Source organism: Fulmarus glacialis, unplaced genomic scaffold (assembly GCF_000690835.1).
Source record: "Fulmarus glacialis isolate BGI_N327 unplaced genomic scaffold, ASM69083v1 scaffold37537, whole genome shotgun sequence".
NCBI classification, from domain to species: domain Eukaryota; kingdom Metazoa; phylum Chordata; class Aves; order Procellariiformes; family Procellariidae; genus Fulmarus; species Fulmarus glacialis.
Window position 1 is genome coordinate 18829 of NW_009223209.1, and position 19865 is coordinate 38693.

The following is a 19865-nucleotide window of genomic DNA, read 5'->3' on the forward strand; positions in this document are numbered from 1 at the left end:
AATGAGGTGCACAGCTGAATTTTGCTCTAGGTGAAAAGTATTTCCCTGTGTTTGTTTTAAACCTCCTGCTTGCTAATTAGGGGACAGGTGAGGAAATCAGCATACTTTACCTCTTGTCTCTTTTTTGAATATTTTATGCCTGCACAAATGGCAGTGGGAATGCAGCCCAGCTGTGGGGTATTTCCACTCTGGTAATGTAGAACAGTTGCGGTTACACAATTTATTTTGCATATAGTGGGGGTAGTTTAATAGCAAAAGTTTGGTATCTTCTAGAAGGCCATGAGAAATGTCATGTCCTGCACAGAGATTATTTTTGTTAAGGGATCAGTCAACAGTTGGCAGCCACAAGGGTTATGTTTCCATCACCCGAGAGGAGTGGTATGGGGAAAAAGTTGCCTTTCCCTCACTGAGTAGGTTTTGGAGAGGGACAACTTGAAGGTATTTCTGGCTGGATGTTGCTTTAGGCTTTGTCTTAGAATGAGGAAGATTTTTAATGTTTTAATGAATATGTTACGTACCTCAACTGATGTGCTTGATTCTCTCCTCTCTGACTGCACTTAGTTAAATCAGAGTACAGCAAGAGAAGGAAAATCTAAGCAGGAAGTAAAGCAGTGAAAAATTTAAGATGCCTCCAGAGAGAAGATCCATAAGAGAAGAGAAATGTTACCAAAGGGGAACTGTTTCTTGCTGGCCTCACCCTTACTTTTGGGGAAGAACGTCTCTACTCAGCCTCCTTAGCTGCTTGAAATAGGCTCCTTGGAGTGAAGCGTCTCCTGCAGTGTAGCTGGGTTTTAATGCACTTTGCTGGGAAGGACTTGTTAGCTTGTGTTGTAATGCTCAGAAAATGAGTGGAGGCTGCTAAGCTCATTAGGGTGCCAGTCATCATTTGTGGTCACTGCTGCAAAGGGCTTGCAGTCTGGTCACAGCAAGTTAGAGAGAACTTTTTGTCTCGTGACCCTCTCGTTCCCCAGGGTCATTCCCTGCTGCGATGTCCCAGCAGGCCTGGAGCACTTAGACCACCTGCAGTGGGGGCTTCATCCAAAGTGGTTTTAAACGCATTTTGTCAAGATCAGGTGGACTGGCCGAATGGTTTTGTCTGCAGCAGTTTTATTAGGAATTTGAGAAACACAGCAGATGTCCTGTTTGTCCTGTCTTGGGATGATGGCAGTGGCTGTCTCCAGAACAGAAGGCCACAAGTTTTCTTGTTTGAAACCATACTGTGTTGCCACTGTGACTGCAGTCAAGATGATAACAAGGTCCTAAAGACTCTATTAACAGTATCTTCCCTCTTTCATGCTTTCTTATTTCTTCTCAAATAGTTGGTACTGGGATAGAAGAGAGCTGCTGGGAGGAGAGTAGTGTTAAGTCCATGTGACCTCCCAGGCCAGCAATGGAGGGCTCATGAAATCTCAGCAAAAGTGTTCAGGAGAGGGAAAGGTTCACATAAAAATTAGGACTTTAATTCTTTCCCCTTGCTTGTTCCACACTTTTTGGAGAGTAGAAGCTGTACTTGTTTGGAAAGGGCTGTTCTGGGCTACCTCTGTCAGCTGTGGGCTACAGGCTCCTGGGTTTTCTTGTAGGTGCCAAAAACAGTTGAGCCTCTTTGCTTTCCAGCCGCATGAACAGATCAGGACTGCACTGTAGAAATTCAGAGCAAGAATAGCTCCAGCTCTTGAAGAGCGGAGGGAGAAGCCAGGCTCATCATTTGGGATGCCTCTTGAGAAGGAAGGCAAGTGTCTGAACTGCTGCCTCAGGATATACTTAATGGCACCTGCGTCTGAGAGCAGATGGCAGCGAGTAGAAGAGCATTAAAAGATGATACTAATGAATGATCTAACAAAAGCTCCTCTTTTTTTTCTTTTGCCCATTGTCCCTCAAGACCTCGATTCCTTCATTTCTGCCCTCCCTTCTGAGGAGACTCAACGTTGCACAGGTTGCATTGCGGGTGTCCAGGTCTTGCAAATGAAACTGCTGTTGCTACTAACACTGGAAATGCAGAGAAAACTGAACAGAGCACTGAAAATAACTGTAATAGCCATGTGACTTCAGATACTCGAGGGTATAGTAGTAGTACGTAAAAGATGAAGAATATCAAACTGGCCTAGTTGTGCTGATTAGAACTTGTTTAAATACAGTATGTGTACAACCTATTCTTCAATAGGCTGATATCAGCTGGGAAGCTAGACTGTTTTCCAAGCTTATCTGCTTTCTTATCACCCTGTTGGTAGCAAGATCTGAATTCATGGCTCCATTTGACCTAAGGTTTAAGTATGAGGGTAACCTCAGGGGATGGCATGAGAGCTCCTGCCTGGCAGTGAACTGTAAGGTATCTGTGTACTCTACACACGCAGTTATTGCACTTTTTTTTTTTTTTTTAAATATAGGTGGACTCTGATCTAATGTTGCCAATTCCCTTTATCGTTGATTATAAAGTACCTTTTGCGCTCTAGAAATGTGGGTGCATTTCTGCACACCAGTGTGAAGAACAAAACGGAGCATTTCAGAATCATTTGGTAAATGAGTTTTCCGTATACAGTGCAGTTTCTCCTAAATTCCTTGCTTTTCTTTCCATCTTTAGAGAGGGAGATGCTTCCTCAAGCTCTGCGTCTTTTGTGTATGGACAGACATTAGAATAAAATCTACTGATAATACCTGAGATGACAGAAAATGAGAGAGAAGCCCATTGCATGCTTACTGCTGCTTTTCTCTTTTTCAGAGAGACTCTTTAGTTCCTCTGTTGGATTTGGCTGGTTTGTTCCTAGGACTCTGCATCACTGAACCTGGTGTCTGAAAAGAGCTTTACCTGGGTAAAGCCAGGCTGGCTCTATGAAAGTCTTTGGGAGAAGCAGAGAACATTCCCTGACTAATTTATCTGTAGGGGGTATTTTCTTGCCACTCTACCATCCTTTTATGCATGACTTAGCTTCCCAGCCGACTAAAGCCTTTGAAGTTAGATTGCAAATAGCTCTTCAGCTATCCCTTCCCCCCATCTAAAATAGGGAAATCAGAACAACTATTGCTGTGGAAAGAGCCTGCCTTGTTACATGGCTCCCCAACGTTAACACCCCTGTCTCTTTTCCTCCTCCCTTTTCCCTACCTCCTTCTCCCCCCCCTAAAGAAACCTTTTTCTTTCCCCTTAATAAGATCTACTTAAGACTTGAGGGAAAAGGCCATGGTTCCATGAGATGTAAATCCAATTTTAGGGTTTCATACGTGATAAAAAACACTATGGCTGCATGACGCAGCCCCTGAATGGGCACACCTTCGCCCTGCCAGTTCGGATTTGTTCATATAATGCAGGAGGGGCGACTGTCCAGGCAAGCTTTGCACTGTGGCACGCATGGGCTGCCCACGCATCCCTGATGTTCGGCTGGGGGCCAGTGACTCCCCGTCTCATACTCTCACTGTATTTTGTGATCTGCCCAGTTGTATGATCATGTTTGTCTTGGCTCATATCTGTGCAGTCGGGGGTCTGGAAGCTTCCAGTCTCAGCATTGATGAATGTGGACCCAAAGGATGTTGTGTTAGCCTGCACTCTTCCTAGAGCTGTCCCTGCAGACACCGGAGAGTCTCTTGTGCATGCTGGAATCCCAGGGGCAATGTCTGGCTTCTCCAAATATCCCTTCTTTGGTGATCTTGCCAACAGGAACGGTATAACCACACTATATGCTGTGAAGCTTGCAGTTCAGAGCCTTCTTTCCCTTACTGAAGGGAGAAAGACCTGAATTAAACTACCCCTTTTCTGGAAGGTAATGCACTCAACATTAACAGAGCAAACCCCTTGGCAAGTTATTGCCCTCTTTGCCAATTCATCTCTTTAGGCTTTCTGCTGAGGCATATCTGGCAGTTGTTTTCCCACTGGGTTAATTTATGGCTCTGAGGCTTGCTATCCTAGGAAGCTCTTGCAGTGGGCTCTTGGAATATGTGTTGAGAAATAAAGTATGGTGCTTTCTTGCCAAGAGGGGATTTTTGAAAGTTCTGGATGCTGGTTGAGTCTTCTTCCTTTGGGATCACATTTCTCAAGTCGTCTTGTTTCTGGATCAGTGAAGATCTCGTTACCTTGGACCACTAATCGCACTGCATTTGCTTACCATCTCTGTCTTCTTTGCTTCACATAGAGTTGTCTGTCCTCCCTTGGATCTCTTGTTAAATAAAAGAAGTTTTTAGCCTCATGGAGGTGCTTAGGGGCTGCCTAAGTGGTGTTTCTTACTCCAGGATCCATCTCAACTTTTGGAAAGAAGAATCCATGCAGCTTCTACAACCACTGGAGCTTCTATTTAGTGTCAAGTAAAAATAGCCTGAATCCCTCATGTTCATTCATTGCATTTATTTTCTCCTATTTTTTGTTTTTCATGTTTTTTTGTGGACCACTATTTCATACCCTGTGTCACATCAGTGGTCCCTGGGCTTGGCTTTGGGAAATACTGGCTTCAGCTACTGCTCTGTTCCTTTCCTTGGACACGTTGATGTTATTTCACTGCCCTGCGGGGAGAAGGCAGAGGATAATCCCCTCTGGAGTCTGAAAAGGTACCTCGAAGTGCTGGGACCCATCTCATTTGCTCGAGCCATCATCCGAGGCCTGCAGGAAACTGGCAGTGCAGATTTGCATGAGTCTGCGATACTGTCTTTGGTACTTCTGTCATTTTAGCTCATTTTATGATCTTAATTCACTAGATTTTCTAATGATGGCATGGACCAGTGGGCAGCCTTCCAGCTCCCTCGCTGTTGTTGAAACACAAGTTGATTTACTTACGTTTCTAGTGTCAGGAAACAGTGGAAGTGAGTGAGGAGACTTTTTCCGTTTGTAAGCATTAGCTTCACGTGCTTTCCTGCCTCGAGAGCCCCTCCTGCCATGCACTGAAAGCCCAGGTGAGCTCCTTCTTAGCATGCTTCCAAATCCCAACTTGTGGCATCTCCCCATGTGCAGGACAGTCTAATTAGGGACAGCACCTGAGGCAGCACATTGCGAGACACAAACAGGCACCGCGGTGGCTTTTCCTCACCCCTGTCCCCCTGTTCTGGGACTGACAGGGACTTCTGGGGAATTCTTCCTCTATCCTTCTGTGGTTTGAGGTAACAACTTAAAGTTCCCTCTTGTCATTAGAAGAAATAAAGAAAGTGGCATAAGTTAGGCTGGTGTTTACAGTGCTGTTTGTTTACAATGAGCACTTGAATATTATTGTCACTTGTTCTACTCGTTGTGCAGCCCTGTAGGTGTGGGGAGGATAGTCTGCGCCAAAGAAGCACTGCAAGTAAGTACCAAACCAAAACACAGGCTGAGCCAAGACAGTGTATGTGTCAGGTAGGATATTGTCATTTAATAGAGCTTGAATGCTCTTTTTCAAGTAGTAAGAGATGCTTTTGCAATCAATAATAAAGAAACCAAAACACCCAAGTAACTTCTCTCCTCCTGCAAGAAATCCCTGCTCTGTTGCAGCCTTTTTCGTGCCTGTGTTTTTGTAGGACATGGTGATGAGTCCGTAGCCCTGATCTGTGTTCTGCTCTGCTTCATTTGCCACCTTTGCCTGTGAGTTAGATTTGCAAAGTGCTGTATAAATATATAGCTATGTAAAAATCTTGCAATCTTCTGTTCTTGAGATAGAAATACATGTTGCTGAAGATATTTATAATCACTGATCTATAATGTGTTAATCTTTCCATTTGCCTGTTCCTGAGCTGGGCATTTTATTATAGTGCAAATACACCTGAAAGCTGTTTTTGTCCCAATTAAAAGCTGCCGTGATTGTAATCACATGCTTGACAGCAGCAGGAGGACGGGTGCTCTCTTAGCTGCCCAAAGGAGGTTGAAAGATGTGACTAACCAACCCGGGGCGTCCGGGGAGGAGGCAGTAAACAAACTTCAGTGTAGATCCAGGCTGCAGTGGCGGTGTGCTGGCCGAGGCGAGCCACCACGGGCGCTGGTGACGGCACAGTTATCTGAACAGGCTTGAAGGCTTACCCGGGAAGGTGCAGGCAGAGGTTTGCTCTGTGTTTTTTGCTGCTGTAGCTAAACTGCTGGCAAACCACCTTGGTTAGCTCTGCCCTCCTGTGCTCCACTTCTGTAACACCAGCAAAGTACCACCCTTGTGTGTGTTCTTTCAGAGGGAGAGCTATAATTATAGTTAGCAAAGTAATAATATTTGTATGTATTGTAAATATGGTACCGAGTCTGCCTTGTTCACGCCAGACACCGTGAGGTGTGAGTGCTTAGCATGGTCCCTCTGCCACGTCATCGTGCCCGAGTGTTGCACTCCCAGTAAGCAAAGAGGGCAGTTCAGAGGCACAGCTCCTCTTTATTTGCTTTGCCAAGAAAGTGTGGAACCTGCAAGCTCTTCTTTAGCTAAAAGCAGATTAAAAATGAACAAAGCAATACTCTCTGAAGCCTTCATTGTGCTCCGGTATGTAGGTTTTGGACAGCAAGAGGTATTTCACTCTGTTAGCAAAGTGAATGGTGGGGTTCTCCGGGCCAAACTTAAATGGGCTTGTATTTTTTTAAAGGAGTTTTTCATTAAAATTGTATCTTTGAGGAAGAGTTACAGGTGGCTGGTTTGCATCCTCAGGCTTCCCTTTTGTTCTGGACGATGTTGTAAGAAACGTGGCAGCTTTGAAACATCTCATTCTCTTTAATGTGCTCTGCTGAAGGAGTCTGGGAAGAGAGAGTTATGTGTGCAAGAACATGGGCTGTTTTCACCCTGGGATTGCAGCGTATTGCACTCAGGCCGTTTCCCTAGATTTTAGATCCCTAGAATTTTTTAGATCCTTGAATGGACTTAATCCAAAACCAAGTGATGACTGTTTGACAAGGTTATGAAAACTTTTTGTCCAAGAGCCACTTCTGATTTTAGTTCTAGCTTTATTGAAAAGCTTCTTCTTAACATTTTAAATGGTAAAGATTGTCAGTACTTAAATACGGAGTTTTCCAAGTTTTAGGGCTTAAGGAGTGAATTTTTTTGTTCTGTTTGGTTTCTGTGAGAGCAAGTTGCAGCAGGCTTAAAGGTTTGCTATTTCTTGCAAGCATGGGATGCCTCACTTTATTAAAGCTTATGACCTTGCATTGTGCTGAATGCCATTGATCCTCTGTTTCATTATTTTGATGCACCAGAGATCAGCCAGGCTATGTCAGGGTAGTTGCTATGTTCAGTGATATAGGTTCCCTACCTCAAATATAGGTAACTTGGTACCCAGCAGAATATTTAAATGAAATTAACCCCAAGCTGACAGTATTCAAAATGTATTCTGTGAATAAATTCTTTATCAGATGGCCTTTTTAAAAGGAAATGAAAGCATGTGAAGTTCCTCTGCCCGTAGGAAAGGTACCGAACAGCACGTACGATGAAGCTCCCAGCCGCTGCCGCAGTGTCAGTGCTACTCTGGGTCGGGGAGAGAACAGCCTCTTCACATCTGGAAACTGCCAGTTCTGCATGCAAATATTAGGATGTAGTTTCTTTTTTCCGCAGGTATGAACATTTGCTTGCTAAATGCTGGGTATTGCTCTGAGATAAGACCGATACCCTGCATTCAGTGGCTCTCTACCCTGTCACTATTCAGGCTGATCCAGGAGTGAGATCTCAGGATGTTCCCTTCACTTAAATCAAGAGGCTCTGCCTGTGCTAAAGCACACTGTACCAATATTATAGGTGGCAGCTAGCATTTTGGGTGAACAATGAACGAGGCCATTTATAACCAGTTACGCTGACGTGAATCTCTCCCTACAAATTTGCATCATTAAAACACCTTTGGAAAAATGTGTCATGCGTATAATTAAATACCTGTTTTGCTAACTCTTAATTTAATTAATGCAAAGTAAAGATGGCAGCACAAATTAATTTAGTTGGAAATGGCTTTTCTCTCAGTGGGCTGAAGGGAGGTTTTCTGGAGGCATTGTACTAGATGCCCTCAGAAATGCGCAGGTGAACTCCAGGACTGATTGACACAGTTTTTTGACAGCGATGGCCGTTACATCCTCGTAGCAGTACGTGTGCTACATTTCATCTCACTTTTTTCCCCTTCTGAGAGCAAAGAGGGAGGCCGGCTAGAAGGTGGTTTCTTTGGGAGGACAGTGTAGCTACTTTTCAGCTCTACCCTGAGAGGTATGTGGTAGCAACCACAGTAAATCCAGATTCAGACAGGTGAATGAAAAGAAGAAATTCATATAACAAAAGATCTTTCTATGTCTCCCCTTGGTTTTTCCTTCTGTACCTTGATCTCTCTCACTCAGTTGGTGCCCTTAGATACAACTTTCCTGTGACTGTTTATCCGCTTTAAATATTCATTCCTCTTAACTTTCTTTAAAGACTTCCTTGTAGATGATCTTCTTTTGGTTTGACCTCTTTCCTAACCTTGTGTATTCTTCCCACCCCACCCCACCCCTGCCTTTTTGATCTGTTTCTCCCTGCTGCTTAATCTCTTTCACTTTCCATGTTGCTTAGGATAATACTGGAGCACAGACTGTGTTCACTGTGCAAGTGCAGGTGAGTTGTCAGCCCAACATTGTAGGAAGCAGGGAATCTGTTGTTGCTTCCTGCAGAACCATCTGAGCACCAAAAGAATTAAAAACAAATAATCTTTCAGTCTTCCAAAAATGCTACTTACTGCTTGAGCAGTTCTCGTTTCAGCATAAGTAAAAATAAATGCATGTATAAATGAAGAAAGCTGCTACGCACTACAACATGGAGTCTGGCTAGTCCTGCCACCTCTCTGCAATTTCAGGATTGGCTTTTTCTATCTGATATTTCCTTCAAGAGGGAAAACCAATCTCATTTATCAGGCAGGATTCTTTGGTATTGAGACTGAGTAAAAGGCTGGTGCGGATGGGAGTGGGCTCTGGGTGATGGCAGGAGCACGCGGGTCTCCTACGGCAGGACTGGCTGAGATGGGCTGCTCTGTGCTGGTGGTGCTCCGGGAAGGGAGGACGTGTCGGCTTGGGCAGGCACTTTGGGACTGGTGGTGTGTGCTCAGCAGAGACCGATCTTGAGTGGTGACTCAGACTGGTGTTGGGTAGCATCGGGAAGGTGCAAGATCCTGCGGGAAGGACTGAGGATCGGGGAGAATTTGTGGCTTGGAGCTCCCCGTGGCAGTGCCTGGTGCTGGTGCTCCACCGGGGCTTCGTGGGGTGACGTTCCTCCATATCCCATCAGATGAGATGAATGCGAATATGAAGCTGATTTTGTCTGTCTTTGGTAGCCTGAACACTCGTGGCTTCCTATCCAACGCTGACCTTTAGCATCATCCAGCTTTTGCAATTGGAGCCAGTGCTTTTAACAGTGCCTTTTGTGTTCACGTACTGAAAAATGGGGTCTGTTTCGCAGGAAACTTGTTTACACCTGCCACAGTTGTCATCTTTGCTCTTCCTTTGCCCCTTTCACTGGAGCTGTGGTAGTTGAAACTGCAGAACATCCTTTCATTCCCCGGCATCTTTGGCGTGGGATGTGACTGCGATAGAGCAGCTGGGAGGATGCAGGGTATGAGACCCACTTAGAAATGTTAGCCAGATGTGGAGAGCTCAAAGAGGAGATGATACAATTTGGCTTTGGAAAGACCCAAGTGCTATGGGTTATTATTTCTACTTCTCCTTTTTTAGCTGTTCATTTTAGGGTTTACAAAACAGCCCTCGGAGTACATCCGTGCACGTACAGATGCACTAAAGCAACTCAGCAACTACAGGAGAGTCCCCTCTCCGTTACGGTTAGCAGCGGGTTGATAGCCCTCGCTGCAGGGTTTGCCAGGCTCATGCTTTCAGCCCTTCTGCAGGGGTAAATGGTGGTCTCCTTGTTGACCTGAGGGGTTGGGCATTTTCAGACCACTAAAACTACGAGTGGCTTTTTGGGGGTGACCCATGCGGTGCGTGAGCCAGTGGGTTCATGCTGCAGCAGAGGAACACGGGGAAGCCAGGGCGAGGGGAGGTGCTAGGACAGGAGGATTTGCAAAGCTGCTGTTGCAAGCCTTGTGCTCAGCCTGCTCTCTGGTGGTAGCTGTTGTAGCAGAGATGACCTTTGATAAAAAGTGAAGCATTTGGTTTGATTTGGATAGCTGTGGTTGCTCAGCTTCATATAGCTACAGTCAACTCAGCTGCTCTTGCTTTTGTTCCCCTACCCCTGTGCAAAATTCACAGGTTAAAAATCAAATCACAGCAGCTTCAGGATGAGAACTGCCAACAAAGCCTGCTTCCCATCAGCTCTCCCCAGTGCAGGTTCTCCACTGTCTGTTAAGGGCTGAGCTCTATTGCTCTTTTCTTTCAGATTGGGGAGGCTGGTAGGAGAGCAGACAGAACAGGCACTTGCTGGCACGAAACATGGAAGAAATAAACATCTTTGGGATCTTCAGTCAAATTTGGCTGAAAACAGCCAGCGGGTTCCAAAACTCTTGCCAGGACTGAGATATAGAGAGGCACTTAAAGACCACTTGATCGTGATCTCTTACTGTCTCAGCTGGGCTAGAGCCTGCAGCATCCAGGAGAGCTCCGGCGGACATGAAGCATCGCTGCTGTGCTCTTGTCTGCACTGGTGAACATGGGGATGCTCTTTATTTAGATCAGCTGGTGGCAACATGCAAACTGTTTGTCTGGCTTTTTTGTGCAAAGCTGTTGTGAGGAAGGAAGTGCTTAGTAAGTCGTTCAAAGGAGGCAGGCCAGTCATGCTTGTGGAGAGCCTGGGAGAGAAGGTCGTGATGAGTGCTTCTGCTTTTCAGTCCTGAAAATAGCTGAGGGATGTTTGCTGTCACAAGAGTGGTGGGTTTTGATGATTTTAGCTGCAAAAAAAGGAAGAATGGGAGAAATAGTTTTGGAGAAGGTTGTTGGGAACCTGTCCTGTCTTTGCTGACATCCCACTAGTAAAAGGTCAACCCCATTCGTGTTTCCTAGATAAAGTGTGTTTGATATGTCTTCCAGCAATATTTGGTTGCTCTATTTCTTATCAGGGTTTGTTTTAACAATACCTGAGGGCTGTGACAGTCATACATGTGGTTTCTTTGTGCTGGAGACACCTTCAGGACTGAAGTGCCTGTAGGACATAGCGTGCAGGTGTGACCATTTGCTGTTGAGGATGGAGATAGCTTGTGAGGCTTTTCTGTTATATGAGACCTAATCAGGCAGCTCTGAGACTTCAGAGCAAGCAGGCACCCTCTTTTCTAGTCCAGTTTCCATCCCTTTGACAGTGGAGGTGGGACATCGTTTTAGCATTTTATATAACGCTGTACCTGTATTTCTTGTGGCTAGTAAAGTATTAATTTTGCCCAAGAACATGACATATCCTATGTCTTTGAATCCCAGCATTTATGACTCTGATGTTTAAAGGCAATTTAAGCAGATTTGAGGTTCTTTTTTTCCATGTGAATTGCTGTGATCTAGTCAAGACAACTTTTAGTAGCAGCAACCATGTGGAAGTATTGTCTTCCCACAATTAGAGGTTAAAAGTTGACAGCAAATGAGCCAGGGATTATAATTAAATAAACAGGGTAATTCTTCGTGCATGGTGAAAACTAAGGAATAAAACCTCATGGTTTAATGCACCTGTCAGTATTTGATGCAAATAAGAGATATAATGTATCTTGCAGTGAAAGACATTTGGATTGTGTGTATTTTGCCGAGCACAGGAGCAATTCCTCCTATTCCATAGAAGCTGAGGTTTTTGTTCAGTTGGTACTGATGCTCTTTTAGAAAGCTTTTACCTCTCTGCTTCCTGAGGTCTGACATGGAAGAGAAAAGCTTCAATAGGCACCAGCTGCTCAATGGGCCCTGTCTCTTCAGAGCATCGCTCGCTTTTCTCCATTCCCAATTAAAACGTGTGTTAAACTTAGCTTTTGTTTGAAGCAGCCAGCGCTGTGGTATTTAATATAAAAGGAACGTGCTCCTCACCTATTCTCTCTCTTTTGTTGCAGGGTCAGCATTCTTCAGGGGAGGACATGGAAATCTCTGACGACGAGACCAACCCTGCGCCCATCACCAGTGCAGAATGTGCCAAAACCATTGTGGTGAACTCCTCCGTCAGCAACACAGCCGTGATGGCCCCGTCGATTCCCCCCATGCCACCACCGGGATTCCCTCCTCTTCCTCCTCCGCCGCCTCCACAGCCAGGCTTCCCGATGCCTCCACCACTACCTCCGCCACCTCCACCCACTCACCCCGCCGTCACCGTCCCCCCGCCTCCGCTCCCTGCCCCCCCTGGGGTCCCTCCGCCTCATATCTTGCCTCCACTTCCTCCGTTCCATCCTGGCATGTTCCCTGTCATGCAAGTGGATATGATAAGTGTCTTGGGCAACCAGTGGGGTGGCATGCCAATGTCCTTCCAGATGCAAACTCAGATGCTGAGCCGCATGATGCAGGCACAGAACACATACCAGTATCCGCCTTTCATGACGGGCCGGATGCAGTTTGTGAATCTTCCGCCCTACCGCCCTTTCTCGATGGGAGCAGCTCTTGGTCGTGGACAGCAGTGGCCACCACTGCCCAAGTTTGACCCCTCAGTTCCACCACCAGGCTATGAGCCCAAGAAGGAAGATCCCCACAAAGCCACTGTGGATGGAGTCCTCCTGGTCATAGTGAAGGAACTAAAGGCTATCATGAAAAGGGACCTGAACCGGAAGATGGTTGAAGTGGTAGCGTTTCGGGCATTTGATGACTGGTGGGACAAGAAGGAACGTCTGGCAAAGGTAAGCTTTCACATATTCTGTGCTGGATCCTGGGGAGAACTGTTCATAGTGCTTGTGGCCAGGGCATGGGTAAGCAGGAATCTGGAACTGACTAAAAAAAACCCCACAACCCTAAAATTTTAAACCCTAACTAAAACAGAAGCAAAAAATAAAGGCATGGAATAGCTTTGCTGTGAGAAACCACATTGCTTGAAGCTGCTGAAATTCTATGGGAGGCATGCATGTCCCTGTCCCTTGCCTGCCTCCATGCTTTGCCATGGGGCTGGTCTTTGTGCTGAGGCAGGCGGCAGGAGTGTGTGCTGGGAGCAGCAGACTTCAGCCCGCAAATATCTGGAAAGTGCTCCATCACTACAGGCACCTGCCTTGGGACAAGTTGGCACCTGGATATTAAACCTGGCTTATTTCCATGGTGTCACTCCATATATGCAGGCATTTCATGCTGCTTTGCCATCAGAACAAACACAGGCTGGGAATTTTAGTCCTTCCTAGTCATTGATGGAGGTACCCTGTGCAGAGTTGTCTCTGAACATGTGTGGAGCCGTAAGTGCTCACCTAGGAGTGAACTGCTGCTCTGTCTCACACCATCCCACTGATTTGAATGTGGGCCTGAGGAAGAAGTGTTTAGTTCTCAGTGTCATCCCTCCGCTTTGCGGTGGATCTTCTCCTCTTCATCCCCTCCAGCTTTGGGACCACCTCAGGGCAGCCCTTTCTGCGTGAGGGACTAAACGAGAGCATGTTCGTCTTTGGCGGTGCGTTCCCCAAGCCAGCCTGCATGGCTGCTCCGCTTGTCTCGGCAGGATGCACCGGCCATGCTGGGGCATTACCCAGGAGGGATCTGCAAATGAGCTGTTTTTCCAGCTGTGTTTCAGAGAGCTGTAATGTCCTTACACAGGAGTCTTTGAGGAAGGACATCGCTGCAGCCACTGCTGCCCCAGGGCAGGGTCACAGACTAGGAGACCTCCTGAGTGTCACCGCAGCCCCATGGTGCGTGTTTGCAGACTTTCCCTGCCAGGTGGGGCTTGCACACTCCCATTAAAGCTGAGGTTTACCGAGCAGTAGTCATAGAACAAGGCTAGCTGCTCCTACAGACAGAGCACGTACACGTGGGAGAGTCCTCTCCGCTGTGCCCCTTTTGGTGAGGCCTTCAAGAACACCCCAAAATGCCTTATGCCCCGAAAGCCCAGGGTTATTCACTTCCCCGCCCCAATCTCCTTTCCCTTTTCCCCTTCAATGTAGTAGTTCCAGGGCCTGAAATGTGAAAAGTTTAGCTGATTTTTTTTTTTGGTGGTCTGTGGCACTGCTGGCTGCCTCCAGGAAGGGGTTTGCAGGAGGAAATTACCCCGAAATCAGGAGACGAATGTGCAAGGGCTTCTTGCATCTAAGAGGAAGCTAACTTTAGCTCAAAAAAACTAGTCAGATGCAACAGGAGTGTTTGAAACCACCAAGCCACTATTTTGTGTTTCCCACTTTGTGTGATGAGATCTGTGGGTATTTCCAGTTCTCTGCGCTCTCCCTGCCTCCCCAGTGCATGTACGCAACAGCAATTAACTCAAAAGCTGAACATTGGCCAAATACACGAGGAGTTCCGGGGATTAGTTAAGAAAACAGCTTTTCATGAATTGTCGGATCCTTTCTCAGCCAATTTAAAGTGTACCTCGGCTAGCAAGCAGCTCTGTGATCTAATATGTGGTGAATTTGTCTCTACCAAAGAAAAGCTAACACTGGAAAGGTTCATGCAAGCCTCAAAATTACTATTACAGTGAGTTATTAAAAAAAAAAACAACAAACACCAAAAAACAACAAAAAACCCCACCCAACACCACAACCTGCAGCTACATTTTCTGTTTCAGATGCCAATTTTCAGAGCAGTATCTTCACCACCTGTTTTTGTAAGCCAGTTGCGTGTTAACTCTAGTGCCTGGGAGAGCTCCTTGGCTTTCCAGAGAGGTTGGTAATGCTGCTGCTTAACAGCTGTTTTATGACAGTGTAATTTGCTCTGGCTTAGAGCTGACTGGCGTGATGTGCGGAGAGAAATCCAGTCCCTCTCCTCCTGACTAATGCTCAGAGCTTCTGCTCCTACCAGTGAGCGTGTGCTGACAATTTTGGAGAAGGCCCCTGAGTTTCCAGGGCAGTGAGGGAAACAGATCCAGCAAGCACTTGCAAAAGCAGCAATTGAAGTGCCCGAGAAATTGTTTTAAACCAGACATCCGCAGTGAAGAAGCAGAAGCAAGTCAAGGCAGGTCTTCAGCGGCTGCTTGGGCTCTTTTATATCCTGAACCATGGTTGGATTTAGCATATTCCTTCCTCACCTGGAATTTGCAACCCACTTTGGGAAGGGAAGCTGACTGTACTGCAGCAGCTTGCCACAGTCCTTGCCACAGGTTATGTTGGATGTGAGCAGTCTAATTGAAAATATGAAATTGCTGCATGGAAAAACACTTGCGCTTTCCGTGCAGGAACAGAAGTGCCAGAACCGTTGCTGCTTCAGGGCACCGCCTCTGCCAGGCCATGCGTTACTGTCGCATGCAGAAAAATCACACAGATTTCAGAGCCTCCTTTCTGCTAGGACTGACATTGGTACAGGACAGGATTCCTTCTCAGTCATAAGCTGCCTGCTTTTGCCAAAGCAAAACAAAACATGATATTCAGCTTAAACTGTACCTTCCTGTTGCTGGTGTCATTATGCACACGTGAGGATGAGCTGTCTGGGCTCTTTGGTGGCAGCTGGAGGTCAGTTCCACACATACTTTGCCATCACACTGATTTTTCTAGAATGGACCAAGACCTCCAGGCACTGTTTGAGCTGAAATGACCTCCAAAACAGGCCCTGCATCCCCATTTCCTCCCTCCTAATGGTTTTAATTGGAGCTCTTCGTATTTTTCCTTACTGATTGACAGTAGTGAAAGAAATTATATTATTTTCAGTTTGGAAGTATAAATAAGACAACATATGTGCTTGTTGACATCTTTTTTTCCTTTAGAAATAAATGAGGCAGATTTGTAGGGAGAGATAATATCTTTTAATATCTCCTGTCCTTGGACCATCAGCTGGAGCAGCCCTCCTGTTATTTCACAGGGGAGATCAAAGCTCATCTTGGAAGTGCATGAGCTCCACCGTATGCCAGCTCCTACAGTAGGTGTATCCCTCTTTGCGGGTCCACTATCTCCCTGACCTTCCCTAAGGGTAAGAGCAGGAACCCTTGTGGGTTTCTTTTTGACCCTGGCTGACGACAATGTTCAAGTTTAGTAGGACAGCAATATTATCTACGCAGCGCTGTTGGCAGCCCCTGAACCTTTAACGACGCACAAGAAGGCAACACACTTGTCACCTCCTGTGCCTCAGTTTCTCTCTTTTCTCTCTGTTTTTTGGCTGCTATATTCCATTAAAGGAATCGACTTGGGCAGCTGATTGACTGCCAAGAAGTATCGTGCCGTAGGTAGAAGGTGGGAAAGCTCAAGTGTACAACGGGCATCCTAGGTCAGGCAGGATGGAAGACGTATGGGCTGAAAGCTGCTAGGGAGCATGTTGCTAGAGAAGGCAGCACGTATCATGGACTTTGTCTGCCTGAGCTAGGGGAGAACTCTGCCCTGTTGCCGAATCTAGTGATGGGTTTAGGTTTGAAAGCCTGAGTAAGATGCATTAAGCAGAGTGCCAGGAATAACCAGCCATCCCTGGCCACAGAGTGCTGCCGCCTAGATTCTCTGCTTGATATTCCCATTAGTCTTCTCCCTTATTAGCAGGAGAGCTGAGCTTACGCTTCCTCTTCGGTGATTACAGCCAGCTTCGGCAAATTAGCTCTGTTAATGTCTCTAAGAGAAACCGATTTTTAGAAGGTGTTACGCCACTGGCTGATGCGAGTGAACATTACCTCCGGTGCCCTTTGCTCAAGAAGAGCATGGCATGCCACCCTGCGTGATACTCTCCCCTGCTCATCCGCCTCTCCACGGCTGCAGAGGTTTGAATTCCTGCTCTTCCTTCACACCTCAGCTCCGGTGAAAAGGGGTTTGTTGTGGCTGAGCAGAGATGAGGCTGTGTGTCTAGTTACCAAGTTTTGTAGACCCTTAGGTGTTTCACCTAATATTTTGATTTTTCTGTTTCCCAGGACTGGAGACTTCTGACAGTTTTTCTGGACTTGGGCTGTGATTGCTAAGTGAACACAGGGGTCTGTGTGGTTTTTGACTCACTATACTATGCCTTACACTAAAAAGAAGAAAGGTCTTCCCAACTAGAAGGTCTGAAATTGCTTTTAGTTATGTGGGTTAGCAAATGAAGGTAGATAACACAGCGTTAGGCTAACTTGCCTAAGTCATGCTTGAGTTATTTGTAAGAGGTATATGTGTAGCTCTGTTTCTCATTTATCTGTGATCAGACCAGATGGGCTCTTGCAGCGTTTGGGAGTTCAGGGGTGATGGTGTATCCCAGCTCCATAGCTTCCCTTCAGAGTTCAGGACGCTTGTGCAGTAGCTGCTCCTTGGCACTAGGTAGCTCCTGCCTGGGTAGAGGAATGTGATCCCTCGGGCTTCGAGACCTGGGTTCATGTTTGCACCCTTTCATCTGTCCTAGCTTCTAGCATCTGTGTTGGATTCTGGCTGTTCTGAAGGTGGTCACTGTGGTCCCCTCACCAGGCGCTGGGGAGACCTGAAGTGAGCTATGGGGGCTAATGGGTCTGTTCATTTCCCTTGTCCTCTCTTGAGAAGTACTTCGGCCTATGTTAAGCAGCATGTGAAGGAAATTGAGGTCATGTTTTAAAACACTCAGTGAAGAAAGCAAGAGTGTCTGCTCTGCTACCTGACAGTGTGATGGCTCCAAATGCAACATCACTTGGTGTCCTATGCCAAGCCACTGCTCTGGGAGTCCCAGCAGGTTTGTCTCCAGGAGTTTTAGTGCCCTGTGCAGAGAAAATAACTTCTTAAAATGCAAAGGGGAGAAAGCTTCTCAGAGATCGAAAGGTCTCATTATCAAGAAGAGCTTCAGCATGTTATCCCTTTCAAGAGTGTGTGGTCATATGGTGCACCTTCAGATGCTCTTTCCTTCAGAGAAACTGATGCCTGGGCAAGGCAGTGATACTTCACAAACCTCAACGTCTAAATGGTTTCCAGAGTTTGTGTGCTCCCCAGGAAACTTTCCCTCTCAAGTGTGCTTTCTCTGTTGCAGGCATCTCTCACTCCAGTGAAGTCTGGAGGAGAACTGGAGGAAAAACCAAAGCCGAAGGATCGAATCGCATCTTGTCTTTTGGAGAACTGGAACAAAGGAGAAGGCCTGGGATATGAGGGAATTGGCTTGGGCATTGGGTTACGAGGGGCCATCCGGTTGCCATCCTTCAAGGTAAAAACAAAGATCTGTCTTCATTATGCTAACATTCCCTAAAAGAGCATTAGGAGGACAGACCTCTCTAGGTTTGTGCCCCAAAGCCGTACAGGCTGGTTAACCACGCTGTGTTCGTCTACGGGGTTGCTTCTGACAGCATCACTTGTAACCCACCAGTACACTGTAAAAGCAAGGATCCTCTTTCCCAGCCTTAGCTTTTCATCTACCACTTGTGTGAATTGTCCGTAAAGGATCTCTCTGCTCTGCAAGGTAAATGAGACATTTGCCTGTGTTTAGGACACAGCGTTTCAGCGTGATTGTAAAAATATGTGCTTATGCTCATAGTGCTTTACACAGTTATTTCTTTGCTTAGAATGTCTTGCAGTTTGGCAGCTGAGTCTCACCTGAAGTTTGATTAAAAGTGTTCTCTGCCTCATGTGAGTTTACAGAATCAGACTTGCAAGCATAGGGTCACCTATTTTAAAGAGCATTTACATAAAAAATGAAAAGTATCTTAAAAAAAGGAGGGGGGAGGGTAGAGGGCTTCCCGAAATTAGGATTTTGAATGCACAGAAGGTGCAAGTAAAGGTTTGGGATGAGAGATTCCGCAGTCTTTGTTTGGAATAAAACTTGCTTTGAGGTTCTTTAAGATGTCATAGGCTCAGGCTCTATTTCTGTTCTGCTACATCTCAGACACATGCATTTGTCAAGAGTTTTCTCTGTCATCTTCAAAGTACCTGGTGATGACATGCACCATGCTGGTACCCAGAGTGTTTTGATGCAAATTGAAGGGGTAGAATTTCATTCACAGTGAAATTCTGTTTGTAAGCAAATAAAGGGATCAAGAGCTGGGAAGTTGCCCTTGGTTTCTGGGTGTAAGTCACCATGGCAAAGTAAAGCAGTAGCAATTTGCTTAAGAAGTTGATTTCTGCTGTTTCTAAACTTTTAGAAATGCTAATTGTGTCTTTTGTTCAGGTGAAAAGAAAGGAGCCACCTGAGGCTGCCTCAGCAGGAGATCAGAAGAGAATCCGGCCTTCTACTTCTGTCGATGATGAAGATGAAGGTTTGCAAAGCACATTTGTTTGAAACACAAGAGCAGATGCAAACCACATGCAAGCTGAATCCTTTTAAACTTCACAACAGTGTGCTTACTTACAGTTAGACACAGAGTCAAGGATCTGAGCCAAAACCCTGCTTCTCACAAAACTCTGATCAGCTGGGAGATGTCTCCTCTGGATTCAGTTATCTTAAATTCACTGGCGGGAAATTTAAGACCCACATTTTATGACTAACTCATAACCTATTTTAGTTCTGCTGATGCAGAGCTGGTCACCCAGTAGAGGGAGCTCATATGAGTTCATGGACTGTTCCAGGGGCGTGCTTGCAGCTCACTGGGTGCTTTGTGGGAAAAAGCACATAAGAGACGGTTTGCCCTGCATTTGATTTTAAAAACAAAACAAACTTACTTGCCAGAAAAATCTATTTGAAAATATTTTAACATTTTTTCCTGGAAGCAGGGAAGAGTAGAAATAAGACAAAGCTTTGAATCCCCTTTGTTTTGCATAAAAAAGTGGATGTGCCATAAAGTTGATTCAGACTAACAACTGGTTTTGAAGCCAAAGTACAGAAGCAGGGTTTAGTAAAGCACTTAAATAAAACAAAAAGGTGTTAAATTCGGCTTACCCGTTCTGATCTCAGTCGTGCCATGTCTTCTAGCTGCTCTGCCTACAGCTTGTCAGCTTTGGCCACCTGCATCTTGCCATCTTTGGCATTTCAACACCCTGCACCCAGTCTCGCCCTCACTTGCACTGTGAAATTAGTAAGCCCCTGTAAGCCTGGGGACTCACACACCACATGGGCACATTGCTCCTAACTTTGATCTTCCCAAAGACAAAGTTTCTATTATGTAGTC

The 19865-nt window shown here is 46.0% G+C and overlaps 1 protein-coding gene across 1 annotated transcript in view; it reads left to right on the plus strand.

Annotated features, from left to right (window-relative positions):
• SETD1B (SET domain containing 1B) overlaps positions 1-19865 on the plus strand; it is a gene marked incomplete at its 5' end in the record, with an annotated part of 48911 nt that overhangs the window by 18452 nt on the left and 10594 nt on the right. The window contains 3 exons of the mRNA XM_009581729.1: positions 11875-12645; positions 17801-17971; positions 18929-19016. Of these exons, the coding sequence (XP_009580024.1) occupies positions 11875-12645; positions 17801-17971; positions 18929-19016 (1030 nt within the window). The remainder of the gene's footprint in view (positions 1-11874; positions 12646-17800; positions 17972-18928; positions 19017-19865) is intronic.